This window comes from Pipra filicauda, unplaced genomic scaffold (assembly GCF_003945595.2).
Source record: "Pipra filicauda isolate LSUMZ 115617 unplaced genomic scaffold, ASM394559v2 scaffold594_size413577_pilon, whole genome shotgun sequence".
NCBI classification, from domain to species: domain Eukaryota; kingdom Metazoa; phylum Chordata; class Aves; order Passeriformes; family Pipridae; genus Pipra; species Pipra filicauda.
Window position 1 is genome coordinate 367,816 of NW_024104747.1, and position 14,174 is coordinate 381,989.

Here is a 14,174-nt window from a genome sequence, read left to right on the forward strand (position 1 = left end):
ATGAAAAGTTTCCCTTTCCCTGTGCAGCCACCAAGGGCCAATGTCAGAAGGGTCACATGAGCCAGATGGACACTTGGGTCCGACTGGGAATGACTGTTCTCCCCTTCCCAAGCAGCAGGAACCCCACGGCTTCCCCAGGTACTTCTCTCTAATCAGTCCTACTGCTAAAAATAACTTCTGCTTATCCCTGCTCAAATCATTCCAGTAATTAATAGAAAATTAATTCAAGGCAGGCTGTGATGCCCCTGAGAACAAACGACCTTGCTTTGTGCAGGGAAGACAAATTAGCCAAGGTCCATCCAATGTGATCCATCAAAACAGGAGGAACAGGCTGTCCCTGAACCCCTGCTTTTATTTATCCACACAGGTTTGTGGCCACAAGGGAAGAACACATTTCCTGTTCCCTCTTTATCTATTCCCTGGCCAGCAATTATATCATCCTCCATATTTTCTGGGAATTCTTGACATTTTCTTCAATGGTTTTATCTTTATATTGTTGTTGTTCATCTCTAGATGTTTTTCCTACAGTTCTATAAGTCTCCACCTGGTCTGTGGAAGTGTGGCCTGTGCAGTTCCATCCCTGTCCATCCCTCTATCCGTCTGCCCATGGATCTGACTGGTCATCACCCTGCCCAGGTCCAACAAAGAGAAACTTCTCAAAGGTCTGGACATACTCTCAGATTTGTGAAAATTGGTCAGACTGAGGAGAAACACCAAAATGAGTGGTCCCACCAAAGGATGTCAGCTCCTCAGCTACTCTTGGAGGCAACATCCAGCTGGAGAGCAGGAAAATCCATTCCCTACTGATGCCTTTTGCTCAGCCAAAGAGGAAGGAATCATGGGAGGGAGCCCAAAGGCAGGTGATGATGCAGGAACAGGGAGCTGGGAGCTCAGAGGACTGAGGGTACAGAGGAAAGGGAAATTAAGATCTATTAGTTCAGAAAATTTCAGGATTTCGAGTTGAGGGAGGTGATTCTCACCCTCTGCTCCGATCTTGTGAGATCCCACCTGGAGCTCTGTGTCCACCTCTAAGTTCCACAACATCAGAAGGATGTGGAGATGTTGGAGTGAGTCCAGAGGAGGCCACGGAGATGCTCCAAGGGCTGAAGTCCCTCTGCTCTGGAACCAGGCTGGGAGAGATGGGGGGGTTTACCTGGAGAAGGGAAGGATCCAGGGAGACCTGAGAGCCCCTTCCAGGGCCTAAAGGGCTTCCAGGAGAGCTGGAGAGGGACTTGGGACAAGGGATGGAGGGACAGACAAAGGGAATGGCTTCCCACTGCCAGAGGGCAGGGATAGATGGGATATTGGAAAGGAATTCTTGGCTGGGAGGGTGGTGAGGGGTTGGAATGGAATTTCCAGAGAAGCTGTGGCTACCCCATCCCTGGAAGTGTCCAAGGCCAGCTTGGATGGGGCTTGGAACCTAGTGGAAGGTGTCCCTTCCCATGGCAGGGGGTGGAACTGGATGATCTTTCAGGTCCCTTCCAACCCAAACTATCCAATGAGTCCATGAAAGGTCCCCTCTGGCCGTGCCCAGGCTCAGACTCTGCAAATCCATCTCCTCCGTTTGCATCCTGTCAGGTCTCCGTTGAATCCCAGGCACATTCCTGCCTCTCCTTTGGCATCCCAGTTTTCGCTGGAGAGCGGGAGGAGGCAGCTGTCCGGTGCTGTGCTCAGGGCAGGGCTGTGGGATCCGTTCCACACAATCTGTGCTCGGGTTCTGGGCCACCTCTGGAAAGGTCATGGCCAAGCAGGAGGAACAGTCTGGAAAGGTCAGACAGGGAAAGGGATCTCTGACTCCTACCTGGGGAGGGGAGAAGGGTGATTTCACTCCAGTGACAAAAGCAACAGTGTGACTGCTGGGAACAGCTTTAAATCCTACCACAGCAACCTTTTTTTTCCCTTTTATGTGACCATTTGTTGATTAGAATCTGACAAGGCAGATTTAGGGGTGGGTGTCCAAGTTCCTGTTGTAACCAATAAAGACTGAGCCAACAAATGGAACTGTGGGGAAGACAATTTGTTTAACCAAACTCAGGTGGCTTTAGGATAAAATTTAGGAAGAAATTCTTCACAGAGAGAGGGATCAGCCCTTGGAATGGGTTCCCCGGGGGGGGTGAAGTCCCCGTCCCTGGGGGTGCTGAAACAGAACCTGGATGTGGCATCAGTGCAATGGGCTGGGTGCCAAGGTGGGGTTGGGACAAAGATTGGACTCAGTGATCTTAGAGGTCTTTTCTGGGATTCTGGGATAAGTCAGACAACACCCCAAGCTCTCCTGACCAGATGTCCCCTGGGCACAGGGTGGTCTGGCCAGATACAACACCCCAGTTGCATCAGGTGAGTTTTTTTTAGTGCTTGACATGGGAAGAACTTCAGAGTCAATGAATTAGAGTGTAATGATAATTATTCTTTAATCTATATTGATTAATTTTTTTATTTTAATGCTGCCAGGACAGGAGGGTAACAGTTGGAGTTAAAAATAATTTCGTTCCCTTTGGTGCTGCTCCCCAAAGGGCCTCCCGGGCAGGACTTAAAATAAGACATAAAGGCAGAACAAAGTCCTCTCTTAAGAGACATTATATACACAATATTTATCATAGAATCATGGAATGATTTGGGTTGGAAGGGACCTGAAAGATCATTTATTCCACCTTCTATTATCCCAGGTTGCTCCAAGCCCTGTCCAACCTGGTCTTGGACACTTCCAGGGATGGAGCATCCACATCTTCTCTGGGCAACCTGTGCCACGGCCTCCCCACCCTCCCAGGGAAGGATTCCTTCCTTAAATCCAATCTAAATCTCCCCTCTTTTTGCTTAAAGCCATTCGCCCTTGCCCTGTCAAATTAGCAAGTTCATAACGACTTCAAGAAACTTGATTTTTCAAACTGATTTTCCAGCTAAGCAGTTAAAACAGGAGGAAACGACAGATATTAATCAGAACTCCCATTATCTCTCCTGGTTTGTCCCACTCATCTTCTGCTGTCCTAAGCATTGGAGCATTTGATAAAGCAGCCAAGGAGGGGAAAAAAGAAAACCAACAAAAACTTTTTTAATGAAACGGTTTTTGTAAGATTTTTGCCAATTCATCAAAACCAAATTGCTTCACGACACCTCATCTCTCCGGCCCAATTAGTTTCTAATTAGTTAACGCAGAGTGGAACAGTTCTAAGCAGAGGCACAAAGACAAGTGAGGTCTGAATTCCAGTCCCTGGGAATAGAGCAGCTGCTCAAGCAAAAGGAAACACAACTTAAAAAAGGCTGATCCTGTATCTCCTGCATCTTAATTTTGTGTCCTGGTCGGTGGAGACTCACCAGTCCAGATTGATCTTGTTCTCTCCACCTGGGTTTGATTCCCAAAATCCATCCTGGACTTCAAATGGCTTTATTATTTCTGCAGAGCGTTTCTTTGTGCACAAAATCCTATTTGCCAATACTTTGTCAACAAATTCAGAAGCCAGTCACAGAAGAGCCCTGTCAAGTGTTTTTTTAACCCTCAAGAAAATGCTTTCCCCTTAGGTAAGATCAGGAGCTGAGCTCCTGGGCCAAAGTTTCTTCCCTAAATTTTGTTAAAGCGGGAGAAGCACGACCACCCCTGGGTATTGACCTCAAAATAAGGGCAAAAAGGACAAATAAAGGAGAGTTTATGAGCTTTGGATGAAGGGCAGACAACTCAGGAGGACTACAAGGATGTCATGAGGTCATGCAAGGAGAAAATTAGAAGGTTCAAAGCCCTCCTAAGGTGGGAATTGTTCTCTTCTCCCAGATAACAAGTAATAGGACAAGAGGAAACAGCCTCAAGTTGCACCAAGGGAGGTTTAGTTTGAATATTAGGGAAAATTTCATCACCAAAAGGGTTGTTAAGCTTTGGGACAAGTCTGTCCAGGGCAGTGAAGGGATTTAAAAATCATGTGGATGTGGCACTTGGGAACATGTTTAATTGTGGCCTCGGTAGTGCTGGACTGAATGATCTTAGAAGGCTTTTCCAACTTTAATGATTCCATGATTCTCTGGGAAAGGAGGGACCATCCGTGGCCATGAGCTGATGCAGCCATGACCACAGGAGGAGCAGTGGTCCCTGCTTGTCCTTGGTATGTCCAGGGACCAGATCCACCCTTTTCTCCCCCTGGAAGTGTCCAAGGCCAGGCTGGATGGGGCTTGGAGCAACCTGGGATAGTGTGGAGTGTCCCTACCCACACCGGGGGGGTGTAACTGGATGACCTTGAAGGTCCTTTCCAATCCAAACCATTCCATGATTCTTTGATCCCGTGGTTCCACCTGCAGCAGCTGGACTGGAAATCTCAAGTTCTTCCCCACCAGTATCCTGTGGGTTCCTATAAGGCCCAGATAAATGAAATAATTTTCCTGATGGAAGGAAAAGGTCACGGAATAGGAAGCAACAAGGGGGTTTGAGGGGCCTGTTTTGAGATGTGATGTTGCCCTGTCGTGTGAAGGGTCTGGAGCACAATTGCCATGAGGAGAGGCTGAGGGAGCTGGGGGGGCTCAGCCTGGAGAGGAGGAGGCTCAGGGGAGACCTCCTCACTCTCTGCAACTCCCTGACAGGAGGGGGGAGCCGAGGGGGGGGGTCGGGCTCTGCTCCCAGGAACCAGCAGTAGGACAAGAGGGCACAGCCCTGAGCTGTGCCAGGGGAGGCTTGGGTTGAACATTGGGAAGAAATTCTTTCCAGAGAGAGGGATCAGACCTTGGAATGGGCTGCCCAGGGAGGGGGTGGAGTCCCCGTCCCTGGGGGTGTTGAAGCACAGCCTGGACGTGGCACTCGGTGCCATGGGCTGGGTGCCAAGGTGGGGTTGGGGCACGGGTTGGACTGGATGCTCTCAGGGGTCTTTTCCAGCCCTGTTGAATCCGGGATTCTGGGATTCTGGGGTTCTGGGATCTCTGGAAAGTCGTGTTTTCTGCCTGTATTTCAAACCCCCTTTTGCAACATCTGCACAGGGGAAGCTGCAACTCCTGGAATGTGAGGGGGTCAGGAAGGGTTTTATGAGGGCACAGCAAGCACAAAACCTCTTTTGTGGTCAATCCCAGGCTGCTCTCCCCACTCTCCACCCCATTCCAAAGCGTAGGTGAAGGAAAATGCCCTCCTTTTCCCCAGCAAACAACTCCGGGATGCGCGCGGCGTCGGCAGCCGGGGCTGGCAGGGATCCCACCCCTCGAGTCTCTTACAAGCAGAAGAGCTCAGCAATTAGCAAAATAACAAAAAAAAAAAAAAAAAAGAATGTCAAATGCATTTTTGATGCTCTAAAGTCGCCCGGATTTTTTAAACAAACAGTCTGGGCTGCTCCCACACTCCGGGAGGGCTTCGTGCAATGTGGCAACAGCACCATCCTATGGAGATCTCCAACCTCTGCAGCCTCGGGATCCTCTCCGTGGAATCTTTGCTCTGCAGGTAAGATCAGCGCCGTGGTGGGATTCGTTTTGCAGCAATGCATTGATTTCACGATTGACAGCAGGAATGGGGGTGATGTGAAGGTGAATTTTTTTTCTCCAGGGCTGGCGAGGCTGGTTCCCGCCATCAGAAATCCCGAATGGGAATAGCTGGATGTCTGAGTCCGTGCCTGGATCCTTGTGGAAATACTCAAGGTCAAACAGTGCTTTTTGCTTGTTTAACTTTTCTATAACCCCTGGTTGCACCTGTGAGCATCCACAGATCCCCAAAACTTCCCTGGTGATGCAGGAATCCCGAGCCATCAGAGGAAGAAGAGGCACAAAGAAAGGAAGGCACGAGGTGAAAGTCCCTCAGCAGCCCATGGCAGAGCTCCAAACACCTCTCTCTATCTTCCCAATGTTCTGTTCTGGACTCTGGAAGATACCTCAGGAATTCCTGCCTTGTCTCCATGTGCTCTGAAGCTTCTCTGAACAGCAAACCTGGACACAAATCCTCATAGTCCGAACTGGACCGGGACATGGAATGGTTTTAAGCATCTCCAGATGTAGCAGCTGGAGCTTCTCTTTGCTCCCAAGGGAGCCCTGGAGCTGCAGGAATTGTGTTTCCAGCTGCTGGACCAGCCTCATCCATGTGCATGGGAGAGTAGAAAACAGCTGGAAGCTGGATGAGAAAGACTTTAGGCTGAGATAGGGGACATGCTGTGGCCTTTTCATGGAATCACAGAATGGTTTGGGTGGGAAGGGACCTCGAAGATCATCCCCTGCCATGGGGGTTTTGCCTTTTCAGGATGTTCTCAAGCACCGGTGTGGAGTTACAGTGGAATCTTCCCGGTTTTTCCACTCCTGGCTGGTGTTTGGTGCATGTCCAGTGAGCTGATGGTGCCTGTAAACCTCCTCAGGCTGAGGAAATGTGAGATGGCAGATAAGGGATTTTAGTGACCAATTTTAGGCCTGGAAATGGGAATTCCTAATGGCTGCACAGCCACATTCCTGGGAACACTGCCTCAGGAACATCCAGCTGTCCCAAATCAGGATGAGTGGGGAATAAACGAGGCCGAGTCACTCAGTGGGAGTAAAACAAATCCCATCAGGATGTGTGGAAGGAGGGAAGCGTGGATCCTAAATGAGGCGTGGGATTGGATGGGTGGGAACACGGAGAGATGAGGGGGAAACATGGATGGAGAGATAAGGGGAAAGAAAGATTTTAAAATGAGTAGATGTTCACAGGGATGGATGGATGGATGGATGGATGGATGGATGGATGGATGGATGGATGGATGGATGGATGGATGGATATGTAGGAGTCAGGAGGAGCCAGAGTAACTGGTCCAGTGCTCCCTTTTTTTACTTTGTACCCAATCACAGGCAGGTTTTGTTCTCCATGTGGCCAAAGGAAGCTGGAGAGAGACTTTTAGCAGGGGCCTGGAGTGACAGAACACAGGGAATGGCTTCAAACTGAAAGAGGTTAAGTTTAGGTGGGATATCAGGAAGAAATTCTTCCCTGGGAGGGTGGGGAAGGCCCTGGCACAGGTTGCCCAGAGAAGCTGTGGCTGCCCCATCCCTGGAATTGTCCAAGGCCATGTTGGATGGAACTTGGAGCAACCTGGGCTAGTGGAAGGTGTCCCTGCCCATGGCAAGGGGTTGGAATGAGATGGTCTTTAAGGTCCTTCTCAATCCAAACCATTCCATGTTTCTAAGATATCTGTCATCTTCCAGGCTTCCCTACAGTCTCTTGAAATGACTGAACCAAGTGGTTGCCACAGTCCAGGAATTTGGAGCAACTTTCTTTTGCCTTTGGAGATCCCCAGTTTCTCTGTCCAGATTTCCCAGGCACTTATTGCCCTTCTTATCCTCAAATTTCCAGCTCAGTCCATGACACCGTGCTCTGTACCATGATCCATCATCATCTTCCCAGCCTGACACCAGGGACAGAGCAAATAATCCAATCCTGTTTCCCTCCTTCCCAAACAGGGGGCTCCAGACCAGGATCCATCAGGAATCTGCAGTGACAACATAAAATAGCTTTAAAAAAAACCCCAAACCCGAGTGATTTGTTGACATCATTGGGTTCCCACGGGAAATGGATGATCTTTTCCACAAAAGTAGAGGAATTGGGGGTTTTATAACCTCGGGAAAATCAAACAACAGGATACACACACAATCCTATGGATAACTGTCTGCTAATGCCTGTGGAATTATGACGGGACACGTTTGCCATCTTCAGGAGTCGGGCAGGAACTGCACTTGAACGTTCCAAAAAACAGGGAGAATCAACAATTTCTATCAGGATGCAAGAATTCCTGGGATGTCCCACAGCAGGACTGGAGGATGGACAAGCTCTTGGCTCGGAGTTTCTCTTTCACAGCGCCACAAGTTGTGGTCTTTGCTGGAAACCCTTTTAATGTTGACAAAAAAGAACAAAAATAATAGTTCTGGGAGAGTTTGAGTGGTAGAAAATCGAGCTGCTGAAAATGAAAAGAGCTCTCCAACGTCCTTATCTATGAGGTTTTTTTGAAGGAAAAAAATATTTAATGAATTAATGGTTTGATGGGGAGGTTTTGTTTTCCCCCTTGCCCTGTTCTTCTTCCCTAGTAAAGAATCAAACCCTACAGGGACAATCATAAGGGATTAAAAAGAGAAAAATAACCTTAAATATCTCTGAATAAGGAAAACCAGCCTGAGAACGTGTTGCCTTATTTTTTATCCATAAAATTGGCTATAAAAGAGGTGCTCTGCAAAAATCTGATGGAGTAGAAGTCAACAGACACAGAAAGAAGGTTTTGGGCTGGTTTTTCAGGTATTTTTTACACAGAAGAGTCCAAGTGGAAGTATTTAAGATCTCCATAGGAGAAGTGGGAATTGTAAAATCATGTCCAGCACTGGATTCTCCACTGGTGTAAATCAGGGCAGAGGTTTTAGTCCAGCTGACCCTCCCTCACTCATCCCACAGCTGCCGATCAAGGACAACCTGAAATTTGGGAAGTGTCCCGAGAGCTGAACTGCACGAGAGCAACTCCCTGAAGGAAATTACTACAAAGCACTAATTCCTGAGATTTCAGGGGGGAAAATAACAAAATTAAGGATGGAATTTAGAAAAAAAAGAGCCCGTTTTCTTTGGCCCTGGCACGTCCTGAGAAGTGGTCACAGGATGGGAGGAATGGGAGAGGACTCCGGACAACCCACCCGAGCAAACATTCCCTCGAGGCTGGAATGTGGCTCAACTCACCCTCTCTGTGAAGAGAAGTGGCATTTTTGTGACAAGCCTGGGTCGTTGACATTACATGTGATGTGAGTCAAGTGTCAAAAACATGCCCAACCTGTGCCAAGCAGAGGGACTGGCACACAAAGAGATCTGTGTCACAGCTAAAAATGTGACCGAAACCACCAGAAAGTCCCTCTGGTTTCAACACCCATAAAAATTAATAAAATTTAATAAAATTAATAAAAATAATAAAAATAATAAATATAAATAAAAATAATAAAATTAATAATAATAAAATTAATAAAAATGGAAAATCGACAAAAATAACCAAATTAATAAATTAATTAAAATTAATGCCATTAATAAAATGTATAAAATTCAAAATCAACAAAATTAATAAAGATAATAAAAATTAATAAAATTAATAAAAATTAACAAAAGTAATAAAAATTAACAAAAGTAATAAAATCAATAAAAACTAACAAAAGCAATAACATTAATAAAGATGAAAAATCAACAATATTAATAAAATTAATATGAATTAATAAATTAAGAAAAATTAACAAAATTAATAAAAGTAATAAAAATTAAAAATCACCAAAATTAATAATATTAAGAAAAATTAATAAATTTAAAGTAACAAAATGAATAAAATTAATAAAAAATTAAAAATTAAGACAATTAGGGGAAATATTAAAATTAATAACAATTCATAAAATTTTAAAAACTAATAAAAATTAAGAACCGTCCAATGCTTTTTACCAGAATATGGACAATACATAGGAACCTTGAAAAGGTCCTGGAACAACCTGGAAAAAGCCAATGAACTTCCATTTCTCCACATACCTCGCCAGCACATACCTTGTTATCACATGAGTATCACTCACACACGGAGATAAATAGCTGGAGTTGTTTATTAAAAGAACGTTTTGTCCTTGATTTAAACACAATAGCTCCACTCAGGGTGGCCGTGGGGGTGGAGAGCCTTGTTCACGGGCTGCCACTGCAGCCTCACTGGCTCGGGAGAAACTCAGAAGGCCGTCCTTGTTCCCAAGAATTTGGGGCTTTTTTCCACTTGTGTGACCACTTTGCCCGAGGGGAGGAGGGGAGGAGGGGGTGGAAGGGCGGAGAGGAACCGCTGGGAGCCGGGAGAGGGGCAGGGAGGAGGTAGGAGAGGCACCTTGACACAAATCTCAGTCCCGCAAAGCCGCCCCTCCCTTGGTCCAGCGAGCTGAGAGCTCCTGTGCCCACAAAAGATGCCCTTCTGGGCATGCCCAACCTGTGCCTGCCAAGGTATTTAAGCTGCCCCACGAGGGCCCAGCCCCTGCCCAGCCCCACCGAGGTCATTCCAAGATGAAGGTTTTCCTCGTGCTCCTGCTGGGAGCCCTCCTGTGCGTGGACTCAGGTAAGGCACCTGCCCTGCATCCCCTGCCAGAGGAGCTCCAAGCCAGCAGGAAAAGCTTGCGGTGGGGTTTGGAACAGAGGGAGGGAATGCTGGCACCTCGTCATCCCGAGGAAAGTTGCTTTTTGAAGGGGAAAAAATGCACAGTCCCACCTCGGTGATGGTGCCATCCAGGAGGGATTTATCCAGGAGGGATTTTTCCAGGAGGGATAAATCCTCTATAAACCTGAATTCATTGAAATCCAAGTTATTTAAACCAAATTATAGTATTATGAAAGGAAGGGAGGGGTTAAGAGGGGATGGGAGGATTATTTTTGCGCTTCTCAGGCTTTCTAAATTGCAGCATCTCTGCAAAGGTGAGTTTCCTTCCAACTTCATTTCTGCCTCTTCATTTCAAAAGCAGCCCCTGATGCTGCTGGTCAGGATTTTAGGAGGACAGGAAAAAGGAGAATGTCCTGGGGTGTTATTTAACAGACTGGATGGGTGGGATTTGGACACTGTCAGGGAAAAAAAAAAGGGTTTAAAGCAGAGTTTTCTTATTATCAGAGAAGAGGAGAAGCAGGTTTGAGCAGAAATGTTCCTCAGTCAGCAGAGGATGCTGAAGGAATAAGCTGAGAAGGGTCTTGCAGAACTTCCCTTCTTCCAGCTTCCATCAGAGTGCTCGAAATTTGACTTTCCATGCATTAAAAGTTGCGTCAATGTGAGAGCAAAGTGCAGCACTCCCATAAATTGGGGTTTGACTCCTTATTTCTACACCAGAAGAGCTTGGACAGAGGGGGACCAAGTGCCTCAAACCACTTCTTGTTCCTGCTCTGAAAAACCCTGATTTCTAATCGAGGCTTTTCTGTAAATACTGGAAATCCTCTTCCTAAATTAGAGTTTTAGGCATTAGGGTAATGATTTGGGGGATTCACAATACAAGCTTGGTACTCATAGGGCTAAAGTCCATATATCTATATAAAGTCCATACGTCTCTATAAAGTCCATACATATAAAGTCCATATATCTCTATAAAGTCCATAAATATATATATAAAAAGGTCCATATATATATATGTAAAGTCCACATATATGTATATATATTTTAAAAGTCCATATATATGTATATATATTTAAAAAGTCCATATATATGTATATATATTTAAAAAGTCCATATATATATAAACTATCACACTTGCAAGACTCCAGTGCTACCCTGGGGCACGAGGAGACAATAAGAACAAAATTAATAAAATTAATAAAAATCAATGAAAAATAATAAAATTTCATAAAATTGACAGAATTTTAAAAATTAATAAAAATTAAGAAATGAATAAAAATTAAGATTTCACTCCATAAAAATTGATTTGACTCCTCTGGGGACTATTTTTCCTCAGAGCTTCTCCTGCCTTTGCTTGGCATGCACAACAGCACAGCGGGTGTTTACATGGATTTTCATCCCCCATGGATGTGTCCGTGAGGGGGTGGGAAAATGGGATTTGGAGGGAGGAGAAGGCTGAGTTTGCACTTTGGTTTCTAAGGGGAGGTGCTGGAAAATATGCGTCACAAATCGGTCAAACTGAGAAACGGGTTGAAAGGGATCTTTCAATTTGAAATCTGAAATATCTTCAGCACCTGCAAAACGTGACTCTCACCTCAAGCAGGTGCTTTATTCCCTGCCAAAAAAAAATGGAAAAAGCCATATTTTTCCCTAAAAGTGCCATCATCCTTTGAGGATCCATAGGAATGGTCCTGTTTCCCAGTACAAGTACTCAGTGGGTTCCCTGGAAAGCCTCAGATGAGTCATGAGTGGTGTAGAATAATTTCCTCACCTCCAGTTCTGTGTCCTGCTCTGGTGTCCTCACAGGACCTGTTGGAGCAAGTCCAGAGGAGGCCACGGAGACGCTCCAAGGGCTGGAGCTCCTCTACTCTGGAGCCAGGCTGGGAGAGCTGGGGGTGTTCCTCCGGAGAAGAGAAGGCTCCAGGGAGACCTGAGAGCCCCTTCCAGGCTCTAAAGGGGCTCCAGGAGAGCTGGAGACAAAGTTTTTAGGAGGGTCTGATGCAGTAGGACAAGGAGTAATTGTTTAAAACTTAAAGATTTAGGTCTCCTGTAATAAAGACATTTTTTACCATGAGGGTGGTAAAACACTGGATCAGGTTGCCCAGAGATGTCCAGATCCCCCATCCCTTGAGATATTCAAGGATGAGGCTCTGAGCAAGCTGGTCTAGTGGAAGGTGTCCCTGCCCACAGCACGGTTGGGACTGGATGACCTTGAAGGTCCCTTCCAATCCAAACTTTTCCTGTAATTCTACGATTTTATGATTCCGTTATGTAACTTCTGACCCCTCTTGGTCTCTTGCAGGTTTATCTCTGCAGTGTTACAGCTGCAAGAACCAGCTCAGCAACTCCAAGTGTCTGACCGAGGTGACATGCGCTGCTGACAAGAACACATGCAAGACAGATGTGATCCGTAAGGAAAAGGGGGGGGGGGAGGAAAATGTCCTAGCTGGAATTTTGCAGCCAAACTTGTTCCCAACCTCAGGTGTCCAGTCCAGCCTCATCTAGTCCAGATACATCAGGGGTGATCAAGGATCAAAGCTCAGAGTGCAAATGTCTCTCACCTGTTACAAAATCAGGTTTAATTCTCTTTCCTAACACCCAAAATCATTTGCTTACGAGGGCAATAATCAAGTTTATGGCTTTGAAATACTTGCAAACACGAATTAAAATGTGAGGGGCTGAGTCTGGTGAAACCTCGTTGTCCTCCATCCAGCTCTGAATGGAGCCATCCATGTGTCTTTATGATTTTATTCTCCTGTTCTCGATCTGGTTTGCCCTCTTCAGGTCTGTACTGACAGCTCAGCTGCTCTTAGACCCAGGGACATCAATGAGATGTTCAAACTCCTCTCTCTCAGTAGATGTAACACCTCCACTAGGAATTATCCTGGTTGGAAATGTGCAAATCCATGATATTCCCAGGCAGGAGAGCCAACATGCTGCATAACACACTTGGCCCCATTTATAGCCTATGGTAAAAACTCAGTGCCTGGAATAGATTGCACAAGATCAGGAGATATCACAGGGATCAAAATCTGCTGGAAAACAGCAGAAATTGGCCAAAAAATTGGGCTGTGCCTCTCAGGAACAAATCAAAAAACAACTCTGCCATCTGAAATGGATATGTGTGGGATGTGTGGGATAGGGATTAACACTGACAGAGGGCAAGGTTGGATGGGACATTGGGAAGAAATTCCAACCTGGGAGGGTGGTTAAGTGCTGGAATAGAATTCCCAGGGAAGCTGTGGCTGCCCCACCCCTGAAAGTGTTCAAGGCCAAGTTGGACAGGGTTTGGGATAGTGGAAGGTGTCCCTGCCCATGGCAGGGGGTTGGAATGAGATGACCTTTCAGGTCCCTTCCAATCCAAACCATGCTGTGATTCTCTGACTTTTTTCTCGAGAAATGAGCTCAGATAAGAATTATTATTCAGTTCTGAGAGGCTTGGCTTGCACTGAGTCCTTGTAGTGATGGTCCTGCTTTCCTCCCAGGGGTTGTAGGGCTCTTCAGCATCATCAACAAGGGTTGTGAGTCGTCCTGTGAAGTCTCCTACCAGGACTTCAACGTGGGCAACAGGAACGTCTCCTGCTGCAGCAGCGACCTCTGCAACACCAATGCCGCGGGCTCCGTGAGGTCCAGCTATGGCATGGCAGGAGGGGTAGCGGCTGGTGTGATCTGGATCTTCCTCAACAACAAGTTGTGAGGAGCCAAGAGGCCTCCCATGACCACAAAAAGTGTCAGAGCACCCATCTAACAACAGGAATTGTAACCAGGAGCGATGAGGTGTGTTGGGCACCCAGCACGCTTGGAGCTGATGGCTCTCTTTGCCAGATGACAGCTTCTTCTTCACCTTTACTGCAAAGCTGTAGCGCTACCAGATCAGAAAATACATGTTCACGCTGCCTGCAAAACACCTAAAATAAACTTATGTCCAAATCAAGCATCAGAGTGTGACCTGTTAATCACTCAGCCCCCTGTTTCTGCCCCAGCAGCCACTGCGGGGGGGGTGCTGTGTGTCTGGTTCAACCTCGGTCCTCACTGGGTTATGTGAGCTGATCTCCTTGTGTGACCAGGAATCCCACCTAGAGGATGAGGGAAAGGCTGTGGATGCATCTGCCTGGGTTTCAGGAAAGCCTTTGT

At 46.4% G+C, this 14,174-nt stretch overlaps 1 protein-coding gene across 1 annotated transcript; it reads left to right on the plus strand.

Annotated features, from left to right (window-relative positions):
- The first annotated feature begins 9,834 nt into the window (after positions 1-9,834).
- On the plus strand, positions 9,835-13,974 carry PSCA (prostate stem cell antigen). The gene is made up of 3 exons (XM_027715248.2): positions 9,835-10,004; positions 12,343-12,450; positions 13,526-13,974. The coding sequence occupies exons 1-3, from the start codon at positions 9,953-9,955 to the stop codon at positions 13,735-13,737; spliced, it is 372 nt and encodes a 123-aa protein (XP_027571049.1). The 5' UTR covers positions 9,835-9,952; the 3' UTR covers positions 13,738-13,974.
- The last annotated feature ends 200 nt before the right edge of the window (positions 13,975-14,174 follow it).